This window comes from Quercus lobata, chromosome 6 (assembly GCF_001633185.2).
Source record: "Quercus lobata isolate SW786 chromosome 6, ValleyOak3.0 Primary Assembly, whole genome shotgun sequence".
NCBI classification, from domain to species: Eukaryota; Viridiplantae; Streptophyta; class Magnoliopsida; order Fagales; family Fagaceae; genus Quercus; species Quercus lobata.
Genome location: NC_044909.1, coordinates 11,107,525 through 11,121,728, shown reverse-complemented (window position 1 = coordinate 11,121,728; position 14,204 = coordinate 11,107,525). Strand labels below are relative to the sequence as shown.

General features: G+C 33.9%; 2 protein-coding genes across 2 annotated transcripts; one reads left to right on the top strand and one right to left on the bottom strand.

Moving 5' to 3' along the window:
• Window positions 1-1,261: 1,261 nt before the first annotated feature.
• LOC115994388 (major allergen Pru ar 1-like) lies at window positions 1,262-2,360 on the bottom strand. The gene is made up of 2 exons (XM_031118522.1): window positions 2,060-2,360; window positions 1,262-1,814 (listed from the first exon to the last, which is right to left on the bottom strand). The coding sequence occupies exons 1-2, from the start codon at window positions 2,241-2,243 to the stop codon at window positions 1,516-1,518; spliced, it is 483 nt and encodes a 160-aa protein (XP_030974382.1). The 5' UTR covers window positions 2,244-2,360; the 3' UTR covers window positions 1,262-1,515.
• Window positions 2,361-6,320: 3,960 nt separating this feature from the next.
• LOC115994389 (major allergen Pru ar 1-like) lies at window positions 6,321-7,227 on the top strand. The gene is made up of 2 exons (XM_031118523.1): window positions 6,321-6,594; window positions 6,819-7,227. The coding sequence occupies exons 1-2, from the start codon at window positions 6,411-6,413 to the stop codon at window positions 7,115-7,117; spliced, it is 483 nt and encodes a 160-aa protein (XP_030974383.1). The 5' UTR covers window positions 6,321-6,410; the 3' UTR covers window positions 7,118-7,227.
• The last annotated feature ends 6,977 nt before the right edge of the window (window positions 7,228-14,204 follow it).

The window sequence follows — 14,204 nt, the reverse complement described above, 5'->3', positions numbered from 1 at the left end:
GAAGGCTGTTTTTATCCTTTTCGTGGTGCTTTATTTTTTATAATTCCTGTATACCTTAAGAAAAAATTTGATCTTAGTGGTTTTCTCCCTTCACCTAAAATTAAAGACCCTGAGAAGTCCTTGCATTACAAAATCACAACCTAGGAACTACAAATAACAACTACAACTAGGAAACAGGTTACAGAACTTAGAGTGACTCTCTGCCTCAGTTACAAGCTAAGAACTAGCAGGGTAAAAAGGATTTGCAGAATAGAACCATCAATCTCAATTCTCAACTCTTATATTAGCTATAGAACAGGGCTTACTACATCGACTGCTGATGTATTTATTATAGATAATTTCCAAAGAGTAATGAGCAATGCTAGAGACTAGAAAAAAAATTCTTTAACTTGCTGAGGTGGGTACATGTGACTTAAGACAAGCAATAGGGTGGTGCTTTAGTTTTAGGACTAGTTGATGCTAAAAAAGTCAACTCAATTTGAAAAAAAGTAACTGTCTCTACCTTTGTTTTAATTGGTTGAACCTATGCAGAAGAGCCGAAATTGACCCCTCAAGATCAATGTAATTATCTGTAGATATCCAAATTAGATCTATAATTTTCTCTTTTTAATACATTTTAATCAAAATTTGGCATATGGTTAGTAAATCAATAATCAAAGTTATCAATTTGTAATGTTTAAAGATGATAGAGAAAGATTTGTAATATTGTTACCTTTCTGTTACAATCTGTCAAGATTTGTAATAATCAATGACCTTTCTGTAATATTTTTACCTGTCTGTAATATGGTGGTTATTTAAATTGATTGTCTTCACAAAGCTATATTTAGAGGTCATTACCTTGACAAAAATCACATTAATAGTTGAAATTATTTATTGAGAATTTCATATGGATCAACAAATGGTGGTTGATCATTTACAGTTTAATAAGGACACTAAATTTTTACATTTTTTTTAAACAATTGGTAACAGAATATGTTGCAATTGATGCCTAACAAAAGTGATGTTAGTGACTAGTATTTGTAAAAGCAATGTTACTCTCACAACTTGCTAGTGTTGTAAGTTGTGAAAAAGGGTTTTGAAAATAATTGTGTTCCTATCATTGCCTTCTACAGTCATGCATATTGATAGATTTGGTGTTAAAGTTAAACGACATATTCTCTTTACACAAATCTGACAAGACATGACATGTAAGCTTATTGTTGAGTTTGTTAATGATACTCGATGCCCCATCGTTATTAAAGAGAAATGAATGCACCTATCATTTGCAAGTATTAGTAAGATTTCCAACTGATTTTTCATTATATGTATGCATACAAAAGTAATACAACATTCACGTTTCACTCTTCCAAATCTCAAGAAAGCAGATGATGATCCCAAACCACAAACTCCTTTATTTGCAAACCTGAGGCAGTCTTGGCAAGCCATAAAACAAAATAAAACCCACAACCTTAACTCCTTATAGTCACGAATACAAAACACACACACACACACACACACACACACACACACACAAGGTTAGTTGTAGGCATCAGGGTGTGCCAAGAGGTAGGCCTCAATAGCCTTGAAAAGTCCTGCAGCCTTTTCTTTTCCAGCCTTAACTTGCTCTTCCTTGATTTCATGTTCTCCTTTTGTGTGGTACTTGCTGGTGCTCTTCAAGACGGATCCTCCATCAGGGCTTGCCACAATCTTGATCTCATATGAGATTTTCTCGAGTACTTCACTCAAAGCATCACCCTCAATCACACTGTAACCATATGTGAAGTTTGCGTGGTCAACCTCATCAATTCTATGCTTCACATACTTGAATTGACTGCCTGAAAAAATATAGTAAAAACACTTGTTACTTACCTCTTCTCTAGGATTCAAATCCAGGTTATCCATTTATAGGAGAATCAAATAATGCCATTGAATCACAAAACTCTTTAAAGAATTTTTTTTTAATTTTTAAGAATGAAAGATGATAGTAATGGCATTTTTTTTCGCCTTCTAAAAAACAAGATAAGTACTTTTAAATTGCTAAACAAATGATGTGTAGGAGATGAGAATAGAAACGAATTACCTTCGCCAAAGGTGATCTTCTTGATGGTTCCAGGGCCGCCATTTCCTTCAATGATTTCAGCACTCTTAATGGCATGAGGTGCAACCTTTGGGATGAGATTGTCAGCATCAAGGACAAAAGCCTTGAATAGCTTGGCTGGTGGGATAGCAGAGGTGGTCTCAGTCTCGTATGTGAAGACACCCATGATGACCTTGAGAGTTTGAAACTGGAAAGTGATGAAATGAAGATTGAAAGGAGGGTTGACTGAACTTGGGAGTGTTTGAGTTGGCAAGAAGTGAGAACTAGAGGGTGGTATTTATAACCTAAATGACGTCCTAATTATGACGAGGGTGATAATTTTCTAAGAAAAGCATTTATAATTTAGTCAAAGAAAGCACATTTGCAAATTGGTCTAATAAAATACACCCCATTTGATTCCAAATGCCGTCTTGACCACATTTTATTTCCGAGATATGTAACAAAAAGTCTCTAAAGACATGTGAAGAGAACAAACTTAGGATCTTGTGAGCTAACAGTAACAAGATAAAAAAACAAGATGAAGGAACCTAAGTAGTATTTGGATTTTTAGAACTTCATAAGTTCTTTCTGCCTTCTGGCATATAATTTATAGATTCATGATCATATTACAAATCATTCATTTAGAGTTACTTGAGATAGATAGATAGATGACACAAGCCAGAAGGTAAGATCATCGAAATACTTTTGGCCAGCTACATGTTGCAGCACCTCTTTATTATTATTATTTTTTTTATACAGGATATAAATTTTACTCTAACTTAATTTAAGTGTATATGTTGTGGGTTCCAGTTGGTTCAACTGGTAAAGTCTTTGATAGTTGTATAAGAGATCTGAGATTCAATCTCCGTCGAAACCAAAAATTGATTGGTGTCTTAGTTTGATGATAAAGAGTTATTATTAAGAGTGGATGCCATAGGTTGAAACTCTAAAAAAGAAAGTATATATGTATGCGAAACTTCCTCCTAGAGACTTAACCCTCGACCCTTGCCCTACCCACCTCACAAGAACTTTGTACTTGTGGAGTAACCATCACGGCAAGGATGCACGGTGATGATATTGCAGCATCTAAAAAAAAAGATATATATGTGTGTGAAACATTTTCTTGGAGACTTGACTCTTAACCCTTGTCCCATCCATCCTGTAAGAACTTTATATTTGTGGAGTGACCATCATGCCAAGGTTGCGCGGCAGTCATGTTGCAGCATCTCAAAGCAAGAGGAATGGTCAAAGTAAATTGACATCTCAGCAATCACGGCAAAAGTTTTGCAAGAATGATCAGACTTGAAAGAGAAACCATATATGAGGGTGTAGATGAATCATGAATGTATTTTTTTTTTTTTTTTTGGGAGCTAAGATGAATGTACTCTTAAAGTAAAAATGAGCTGAATTATATGTGTTGATAATGGTGAGAATTTATTTCAGTATTAAGATTTTTTAATTTAACAATATATATTATTACTATTACATCATTTAGAATTTTAATTGATTTGATTCTAAATACACTTTTAAATTTGTAAGATTTAATTTGAACATTAAATTTATCTATTTAAATGGTAGAGTATCAAGTTTTAAAAGTTAGTTAAATGTTAATAATTAATTTAAAATAGGAAGAATTAGAAATTTCTTTAAAAGATGAATGTTGTGTCGGAAATGGTAAGCAATATGCCGTAGAAAGTAAGCAATATGCCAATATCTAGAATGCCCAGCATTGAGGTTTTTCAAAGTCTTGCCCTCCTAAGAACGACTATTTTTTTTTTTTTTTTGAGAAACATCCTAAGAACGACTTGAAGCTTGACTTTCATTCAGCAATATATGGCTGGCACCGGTCAGTATTGGCCATCCTTATCCTATTGTTTTCACAATAGTATTTTTTGACAATTGAAATTTTAGCCAATATAATAATGAACCCATTCCCATTAAACGGCTTAAATTGACCAAGTGTAAAGAAATCTTCTATTTTCTCCGTTGATAGACTTATTTTTATTTTAAGGGAAATGTTAATAGATGCCTTAAGGACATTAATTTAGAAATTATTTTTAGAAATATTTTATGAAAAAACAATAAAGTAATTAGTATTTCTGACAGCTTTTTATAATTCTCATGAAAGTAGTATTAAAACTTTCCTAATATGATTTATTAACAATTATCTTAAAGGTATTTGTTAACATGACATTTATTTTAATTGTGAATGTAAGTTATTTTGTTTGGGACTTGAGAGTAACATAAAAGGACTGAAATAGAATCATTTTATAACATTATTACTATTATACTTTTTTTTTTTTTTTCAATTCATTTTTAATTTTTAAATTTAAATAAATGGTTAACGTTAATGCAAGAAAAATCAATAAGCCAATTGTCTGAATGTGGGTTCTAGAAGACCTACAAGAAAAATTGCTCATGGAGTGTATTAGTATGATATCTGTGAAGGACCTTCCAATACCCAAGTTAGAACTTCAAAGAGATCTTTTACAACTCTGAACATGCAAGAGTTGAAATATTTCACTTGTACCTTTGTAATTGGCAGTGTGATTTCACCCATTTTCCTTATAGGAGGCGTAGTGAGGGTGTGCAATAATTGGAAATGTGATCTTTGGAGATTATTTTTATAGGAAAATGCTAATGAGTGTCCTTAGGGCACTAGTTAAGAATCCAGTTAAAGAAAATTTTTATGGGAAAAGAAAAAAAAACAATTAATGTTTTGACAGTTTTTTTCATTTCCCATAAAAGTGATGTTAAAACTTTCCTAAAATGGATTGTTAACGAGTGCCCTTAGGGCACTCGTTAGCATGACCCATTTTTATATTCAGAGAAGCCAACAGAGCTGCGGATAAGCTTGCAAAGGAAGGATGTTCTTCCACTTTTGATTTTGTTATTTTAGATTATCCCAACTCTGATGAATTTATAATATTTTGGATTTTGATGTAAAGGGTTTGTACACTCTAAGGCGCTCTGCCAATACTTCTGCTGATTTGAATTGATAATGTAATGCTTCCTTTTAACCAAAAAAAAGATAAAAGATATGGGATGGTGGAGGATCTTTAGGCGTGGTGCTCAAGTATCGCTTTGGTCATGTGACTGTAGGGTAGTAGTTCTTGATGCCTAGATGGCTGAGACGTCCTTGGATGACCTTCCTAGATAGACATGGCCTTTTAGACAAGGTATATGTTGAAATTTATTCCCTATCATCATTAAATCTAAATCCATTTACTTAGATTCCTCTCAATATTGAAAGGAATGAAAATTTGAGTTTTTGATGAGGGAAAATGGAGAAATGGATGTCACCTCATATTCATTTCATTCTTTCTCACTTAGGGTCCATTTAAGAATCACTTATTTTGGTGGAACTGAAAACTTTTTGTTGAAAGTATGTAGAAAAAAGCTAAAAGCTAAGGGCAATGAGACCCACTTTAGGAGCAAAAATAAGCTAAAAAGTAAAATAAGCTAACATTTTCTCAAATTCCAAACGCAACCTTAAACTTCCAAATAAAATTAAAACTCCTAAATAAGGGAATGAAAGAAATATTTTAAAATTATTCATTTACCTCCTCCCAAATGAAGGTAAGTTTTTTGTGATTAAATCTAGATTTTTGATATTTAAATATAGAAAAGTTTAAATAAAGATTATATATATATATATATATATATTAAAATGATTCACAAGTTATAAAAGGAGAAAATTGTAGTTTAAAATATTAATGAAGCTTTAAGTCTGTTTTCCTCAATGTAAGGATTAATTACAATCACCCACTCTACACAATAGGAGTATCTGTAATTTGTACCATAAATTTCAAAATTTTGCATTCAATAACATAATTCATATTAAAAGTTGTAATGTCCATTCTAAGTTGACAGCTAATAAGTGTAAAAATTTTCAATTTAGTGGATAACTATCTACCTCAAACTATGATAGATATGGCAGACAGTTTTTATTACACTTAAGGTGTTACCCAAATAGTCAACACTGAAACCCAAAGAGAATCAAGAGAAATTTGGTAGGCTATGCTAGTGGGTGGTTGCCATTATTGAATGAAAGTTTTGGTTTTGAGATCTGAATGTAAGTTAATTTCTTAAAGGTTCTTTGTTTGACTAAATGACAAAATCTTTTCTAGAAAATTATGATTCTCTTTGGACGGTGGGAACATTCAAAAAGAAAAGCACGTTATCTACATTTTTTGATCAACGAGGTCACATTATTACAAACGAAACCCTTTATTCTCAGTCTATAAATACCACCCTCAGATACTCGAGCTTGCAAACTACCTAAAATTCAATAAACTCATCTACTCCTTTCATTCTTCATTTGATTACTTTCATACTTATCTCTAAGGCCAACATGGGTGTTTTCACTTATGAAACTGAGACCACCTCAATCATTGCACCCGCTAAACTATTCAAGGCTTTTGTTCTCGATGGTGACAACCTCATCCCAAAGGTTGCACCTCATGCCATTAAGAGTGCTGAAATCATTGAAGGGAATGGAGGTCCCGGAACCATAAAGAAGATCACCTTTGGTGAAGGTTCGTTTCTATATCCTAATCTCCAATGTGTTAATTTCCTCCTTCTCAATTACATAATCAAGGTACTAATTATTAATATGATATTTGGCTCTCAAAAATAAGAATTTTACCTCCAATGTAAAAAAAGGGATCAGATACAATTGCTATTTTATTTTTTTGGCTCTCATAGCAACATATGTAGATATTCTAAAGAAGTAACAAAATGTTTTCTCTAAAATTTTCAGGTAGCCAATTCAAGTATGTGAAGCACAGAATTGATGAGATTGACCATGTAAATTTCACATACTGCTACAGCGTGATTGAGGGTGATGCTTTGAGTGAAGTACTCGAGAAAATCTCATATGAGATCAAAATTGTGGCAAGCCCTGATGGAGGATCCATCTTGAAGAGCACCAGCAAGTACCACACAAAGGGTGAGCACGAGATCAAGGAAGAGCAAGTTAAGGCTGGCAAAGAAAAGGCTGCGGGACTTTTCAAGGCTATTGAGAGCTACCTCTCAGCACATCCTGATGCCTACAACTAAACCTTGTGTTGTGTATCTGTCCCCTCAATCATGAGCAAATCTTGTGGCTTTCATATTTTATTTTTAGCCAATATTAGTTTTGAGCTTGCTAATAAAGGAGTTTTTGGTTGTGATTCTTGTGATATTCGGGCTGGAAGGGCTAGAAGTGAATGTTATATTACACTTTAAATATATAAATGTAATTAAATCATCTTTAAATTAAAGTACTACTTCTTTCTCCAAAAAAAAAAAAAAAAAAAAAGGTACTACTTGCAGATGATGTGTGCATGACTCCCCCAACCCCACCATAAGTGTGTGAATGACGGATGCCCTAGGGGCATTCGTTAATGAACTATTAAAAATGTTTATGAAAAACGAAAAATAGTAATTAATTTTTTTGACAATTTTTTCAATTTTCCATAAAAATGGTATTAAAAAATTTCTAAAATAGTTTATTAGCAAATGAGTATTTGTTAACTGGACTCAAGTTATAATTAGGATTCTTCATAATTGTTACTGTGATCACGATTTACCTAGTAAATATTTGATGTGGGGCTTAATACACTTGTGCAACATATACAATTATTTAATCCTATCCAATATTTAATCCAGTTGGGGTACCAAGGTTAAGTCCATATTTTTATGAAAAAAAAATTTGTAAAATTAAACTTAAAATAAATAAAATCTTTTTGAAAAACCCCTATGCTTCACCCTCGTTCAAAAAGTAGCTTTGGTTCAAAATTTTGCAAAACCCCTTTTTAGATCCAAATTAAAATACAAGTGCTTCAAAATATATATGATGACGAACTGATTGTCAGTTCGTTATGATCGTCCAGATGGAAGCTGTCCCTCACCAATCCAATCTTCTGCAATTCGTGGACGAAAGAAAGGAAATAGTTCGCCGGCGTTGTGCCTGCAAAAAAGTCTCCGATGCCAAAGTCAGAAAGATTGACAAAGGAGAGCAATGAGAATAAAGTGTTAGAGTATTTTTTCTTACCCCACCCCTTTTGGGGTTCAGTCTTTATATATGTGTGCTTGCAGGTGATTTCTTCTAGCCGTTGGTGGAGTCTTGATGGAGGCTTTAATCTTGCCTAGTAACGCCCTTGCTGGGTGTTAATGATGAGCTGCCATTCCCAACGGTCTGAAGGTTGATTAAGGTCTTGTAACGGTTACGCGAAGAGTGGGAACGAGTGTTCATGTCTTTGAGCGACGACCTTTTCCCTCTGGACGGTTTTAGTAAGGTCGTCCCTGTCCTTCATTGTATGGATGATTACCATTTTGGTCGGGCGTATCATATATATATATATATATTGTGGTTTGGTGGGGGGGGGGGGGTAAAGGCAGTTTTCATTGTAACTTATTAATAATTTCTAAACTCATAAGTGCTAATGATGCAGCTCACAAACTTATTATATTACAACACTTACACATAGGATTGCCATGGGTATTTGGTGAAAAAGTACATTTAGTTGCACCAATCATTAATTAACGCTTAAGCATATTGTGGATTTGGATGTGTCTAGAGTTTTTCTTGTTATTTTGGGCTTTAGGATTGATACTATAGCTATTGAGTATTTTTTTTGTGAAAGTTTCAACTTATGGTATCTGTTCCTGATGATAGATTTTTTATTATTAGACCAAGATACTAATTGGTTGTTGGTGTAGGCGGGGATTGAATTTCAGATCTCTTATTCAACCATCAGAGATTTTACCAGTGAAGTTAACTAAAACCCATAGCTATTGAGTATGAATGTGTGAACTAAAGTTTCACAAGAAAGAAAAATAAAATTTTTTAGAAGTTAAAAAGGTATCTAATTGTTTTATATGAGAAACGTATGCATTAGTATTTTACATATAATTATTTTAAGCTAAATCATTATTACAAAGGGCGGTTTTTAAAGCATTAATCAAAAAGCGCAGAAAGTAGCACTCCTAAAGTTCAAGTAGAAAATGTTCTTATCGAAACGAGGGGCTCAACTTTTTTTTTTTTTTTTTTTTTTTGAGAATGAGGGGCTCAACTTTAATATGAAGAATGTTTAACTTTTGAATAAGAACTTAATCGAAATGGATGATGACCATTATTCTAACAGTCCCGACCATGTGCCCAGACTCTTGATAAGTGGAATATTTGTTTAGAAATTTTAAAGTAATTTTCTTATCCTTCTAGTATAGTTTTGGATTGTTTTGAAGTTCTTGTTATTACTGTTCTTGTTACATTGTTGTGTTTAATTAATTTTTCATTCATGAAAAAGTACTTATCTTAATTTTGAGAAACAATTATAACCTTGCTAAATATTTTTAACACATTAGTTACAACTACTTATTATTATTATTTTCATGTGGCATCATATAAAAAAAGTGACAAGTGCTTTTCCATGCAGGCAGCCAATTTCACTATGTGAAGCTAAGGATTGATGAGATTGACAATACAAACTTCACACATGGCTATAGCTTGATTGAAGGTGATGATTTTATTGACACACTCATGAAAATATTGTATGAGATCAAGCTAGCGGCATTCCCTGATGGAGGATCCATCTTGAAGAGCACTTAAGGGATTCAATTTTGTATTAGAGGCTGATGCGGGTTGGTTAAGGGAAAGAAATATTTCGCTATTGCTAACAACAATGGGGCATCATTAACAAACTCAAAAATTCACCCCCACCCCCCCCCCCCCCCACTTCAAAAAAAAAAAAAAAAACAATAAGCTTACATGTCATGTGTAAAGAGAATATGTCATTTAACTTTAACACCAAATCTATCAATATGCATGACTGTAGAAGGCAATGATAGGAACACAATTATTTTCAAAACCCTTTTCACTAAGCACATTTGCAAATTGGTCTAATAAAATACACCCCATTTGATTCCAAATGCCGTCTTGACCACATTTTATTTCCGAGATATGTAACAAAAAGTCTCTAAAGACATGTGAAGGGAACAAACTTATGGATCTTGAGAGCTCACAGTGACAAGATAATAAAACAAGGTGAAGGAACCTAAGTAGCATTTGGATTTTTTAGAACTTCATATTAGTGCTTTCTGCCTTCTGGAATATAATTTGTAGATTCATGATCAAATTACAAATCATTCATTTAGTGTTACTTTAGATAGAAAGATAGATGGATGACACAGGCCACAAGGTAAGATCATCGAAATACTTTTGGCCAGCTACATGTTGCAGCATCTCAAAACAGAGGAATGGTCAAAGTAAATTGACATCTCAGTAATCATGGCAAAATTTTTGCAAGAATGATCAGACTTGGAAGAGAATCCATATATGAGGGTGTAGATGAATTTTATTCATGAATCTATTTATTTTTATTTTTATTTTTTGGAGCTAAGAATATACTCTTAAAATAAATGAGCTGGATTATACGTGTGATATTGGTGAGAATTCGTTTTATTATTAAAATTTTTTTATTGAACAATAAATATTCTGTTGTGTCATTTAGAATTTTAATTGATTTGACTCTAAATATACTTTAAATTTGTAAGATTTAATCTGAACATTAAATTTATCTATTTAAAATGTAGTGTATCAATTTTCAAAAGTTAATTAAATGCTAATAATTAATTTAAAATAGGATTTTTTTTTGAGAGAGAGTTTCAATTTATGACATCCACTCTAGATAATAGCTCTTTATCATCAGACTAATATGATACTTGCTTGATTGTAGTCAGAGCTGGTACGGGGATTAGGCATCCCTGCTTCTTCCTCTCTTCTATCACTGGTGCCACCTAGGTGCCTCCGCTTCTTCTTCTCTTCCATCACTGGTGCCACCCAGTTGCCTCTGCTTCTTCTTCTCTTCCATCATTGGTGCCATCCTGACGTGCTTAGTTACTGTTAGGGCAAAATTTTGAAGGATTTATCGTTCCCCTGTATCTTTTTCTTTTTGCTTCTGTATTTAGCTTCTGGTATAGGCTTGTTTAAGCCCCTTATTGTACCCTGTACTGCTTCTTTGTCTAATAAAAGATGACCTTATCCCATTTTGCGTGTTCTTTCTTTTCTGCCATAATTGTTTTGTGAACGGATGTGTTGGTGTCCTTTTCTTTTGAATAATACTTAGGGCCGAAACCCTTGTTAACAAAGAGCTATTACTTTGAACTTATTAAAACTGACGGGCACAATAATGCCAACTTGAAGTAGGTTAGCCATACGAGACTGACCGAGATAACCGCTGAATGTTCTGTATTGCATATGGGGTGATCACCCGAGGATGGGTAACCTAAAATGAACTATCCGTGAGGGTCGCCGAGCACTAGGGTGCTTTGCCACGTTCCTGACAATATTCATAGCCTGAACCTTTTTTTTGGCATCCAGTCCGAGGACCGAGGTATGATTGTACCGGGTCTAAACACTCGGTTTATGTTAGTTTCCTTAGAGTTGGGGATCCGAGGGCCGTGCGGGATTTCCATTCTATCTAGGACTTAAGCCATTTTCTAGCGACTAGTTTCCCTATAGGTTTGAATTTGAGGACTATGCAAGATCTTGGTTCTGTCCAAAACTTAGATTTTTTCTTTAAGTAGTTGGTTTCCCCATAGGTTTGAGTTTGAGGACCATGCAATACCTTGGTTCTGTCCAAAACTTATAGTTTTTCTTTAAAGTAGTTGGTTTCCCCATAGGTTTGAGTCCGAGGACCATGCAAGACCTTGGTTCTGTCCAAAACCTTATAGTTTTTCTCTGAAGTAGTTGGTTTTTCCATAAGTTTGAGTCCGAGGACCATGCAATACCTTGGTTCTGTTCAAAACTTATAGTTTTTCTTTAAAATAGTTGGTTTCCCCATAGGTTTGAGTCCGAGGACCATGCAATACCTTGATTCTGTCCAAAACTTAGATTTTTTCTTTAAGTAGTTGGTTTCCCCATAGGTTTGAGTTTGAGGATCATGCAATACCTTGGTTCTGTCCAAAACTTATAGTTTTTCTTTAAAGTAGTTGGTTTCCCCATAGGTTTGAGTCCGAGGACCATGCAAGACCTTGGTTCTGTCCAAAACCTTATAGTTTTTCTTTGAAGTAGTTGGTTTCCCCATAGGTTTGAGTTCGAGGACCATGCAATACCTTGGTTCTGTCCAAAACTTATAGTTTTTCTTTAAAGTAGTTGGTTTCCCCATAGGTTTGAGTCCGAGGACCATGCAATAATTTGGTTCTGTCCAAAACTTAGATTTTTTCTTGGTGAAAAACACATTTTGGTTCCTACATTTTCGCACGATTCTTACTTTGGTCCCTAAATTTTATTTTTACCGCTTTTAGTCCCTGTTTAGAAAAACGCCTTCTATTTTAGTCCTTTCCGTTAGTGCCGTTAGGGCACTGACCTACGTGGCAAACGAAATTATTAAAATAATAATAAAAAATTTTATTTTGTCATTAAAAAATGCCAAGTCAGCATTTAAATTTAAAAAAATAATTTATTAAATTTAACTAAATAAAAAAAATAAAAAACAGAAAAAAAAAAATCACACTAATTAAGATTAAAGTGTTCTTGAAACCCAGAACAACAAGAACTCATACACAAACCCAGAAATTAAAATTCAAAAATTAAAATTTGGGTTCAAAATCATCACATACACATGAAAATTAAAATTTTCAAAATCATCACATACACATGAAAGTTTGGAAATGTTCCAATCGGGGCCACGTGAAAGACAAAATAAACCGTAAAAACAACCCAAACACACACTGTACATGACAAGAACATAGATTCAAACCCAGTAATGCTTTAAACTTTAAAAAGCAAACCCAGATATAGATTCAAAAAAAAAAAATTAAGTACCCATGGAAGAAGACTAGGGTTTGGTTGGGTACCGTAGGCGGCGGCGGTGGGCTTCCACTCCCTCTCGATCTCAACCTTCCCTCCTCCAACAGACTCGTACTCGGTGAGTTTTTACACACCGGCGTTCTCAAAGACATCAACTGTGTCGCCACCGAGTCTGACCCGTCTTCCTTGTATCAAGTTAAGCGAGAACCTCAAGCTTCCGCCTCTACTGTTACTGTCGCTTCCGCCGGACCCACACATCATGTCCCTGAGAGCTCCGCCACGGCGTCGTTTCTGGGTCTCGTGCGGCGTGGTTTGCCTGTTGATCTCAACGAGCCGCCTCCTTTGTGGCTTTTTTTTTTTGAAAAAACCTCCTTTGTGGCTTTGAATGACATGAATGAATGCTGGTTTGACCTATTTTATTATGACTGTGTTTTTCACCCCTTTAATTAGTTCCTTTGTCTTTATTTATTTTCTCTTTTTCTTGAGACTATCTGAGTCTAGTAGTATTAGACTATTAGTAACGTGAAAACAAAAAGTTTCAAGAAATGTATATTTTGAACCCAAATTTTAATTTTTGAATTTTAATTTCTGGGTTTGTGTATGAGTTCTTGTTGTTCTGGGTTTCAAGAACACTTTAATCTTAATTAGTGTGATTTTTTATTTTTATTTCTGTTTTTTATTTTTTTATTTAGTTAAATTTAATAAATTATTTTTTTAAATTTAAATGCTGACTTGGCATTTTTTAATGACAAAATAAAATTTTTTATTATTATTTTAATAATTCCGTTTGCCACATAGGTCAGTACCCTAACGTCACTGACGGAAAGGACTAAAACAGAAGGCGTTTTTCTAAACAAGGACTAAAAGCGGTAAAAATAAAATTTAGGGACCAAAGTAGGAATCGTGCGAAAATGTAGGGACCAAAATGTGTTTTTCGCCTTTTTTCTTTAAGTAGTTGGTTTCCCCATAGGTTTGAGTTCGAGGACCATGCAATACCTTGGTTCTGTCTAAAACTTATGGGTTTTTTTTTGTTTTTTTTTTTTTTTTTTTTTTTTTTTAAAATTAGTTGGTTTCCCCATAGGTTTGAGTCGAGGACCATGCAAGACCTTGGTTCTGTCCAAAACCTTATAGTTTTTCTTTGAAGTAGTTGGTTTCCCCATAGGTTTGAGTTCGAGGACCATGCAATACCTTGGTTCTGTCCAAAACTTATAGTTTTTCTTTAAAGTAATTGGTTTCCCCATAGTTTTGAGTCCGAGGACCATGCAATACCTTGGTTCTGTCCAAAACTTATAGTTTTTCTTTAAAGTAGTTGGTTTCCCCATAGGTTTGAGTCCGAGGACCATGCAATACCTT

What these genes read in the sequence shown, in the direction of transcription:
- LOC115994389 (XM_031118523.1), top strand. Translation starts at nt 6,411, where the DNA reads ATGGGTGTTTTCACTTATGAAACTGAGACCACCTCAATCATTGCACCC. An exon ending in GAAGATCACCTTTGGTGAAG is followed by an intron (nt 6,595 to 6,818) that starts GTTCGTTTCTAT and finishes TAAAATTTTCAG; the next exon opens with GTAGCCAATTCAAGTATGTG.
- LOC115994388 (XM_031118522.1), bottom strand. Translation starts at nt 2,243, where the DNA reads ATGGGTGTCTTCACATACGAGACTGAGACCACCTCTGCTATCCCACCA. An exon ending in GAAGATCACCTTTGGCGAAG is followed by an intron (nt 1,815 to 2,059) that starts GTAATTCGTTTC and finishes ATATTTTTTCAG; the next exon opens with GCAGTCAATTCAAGTATGTG.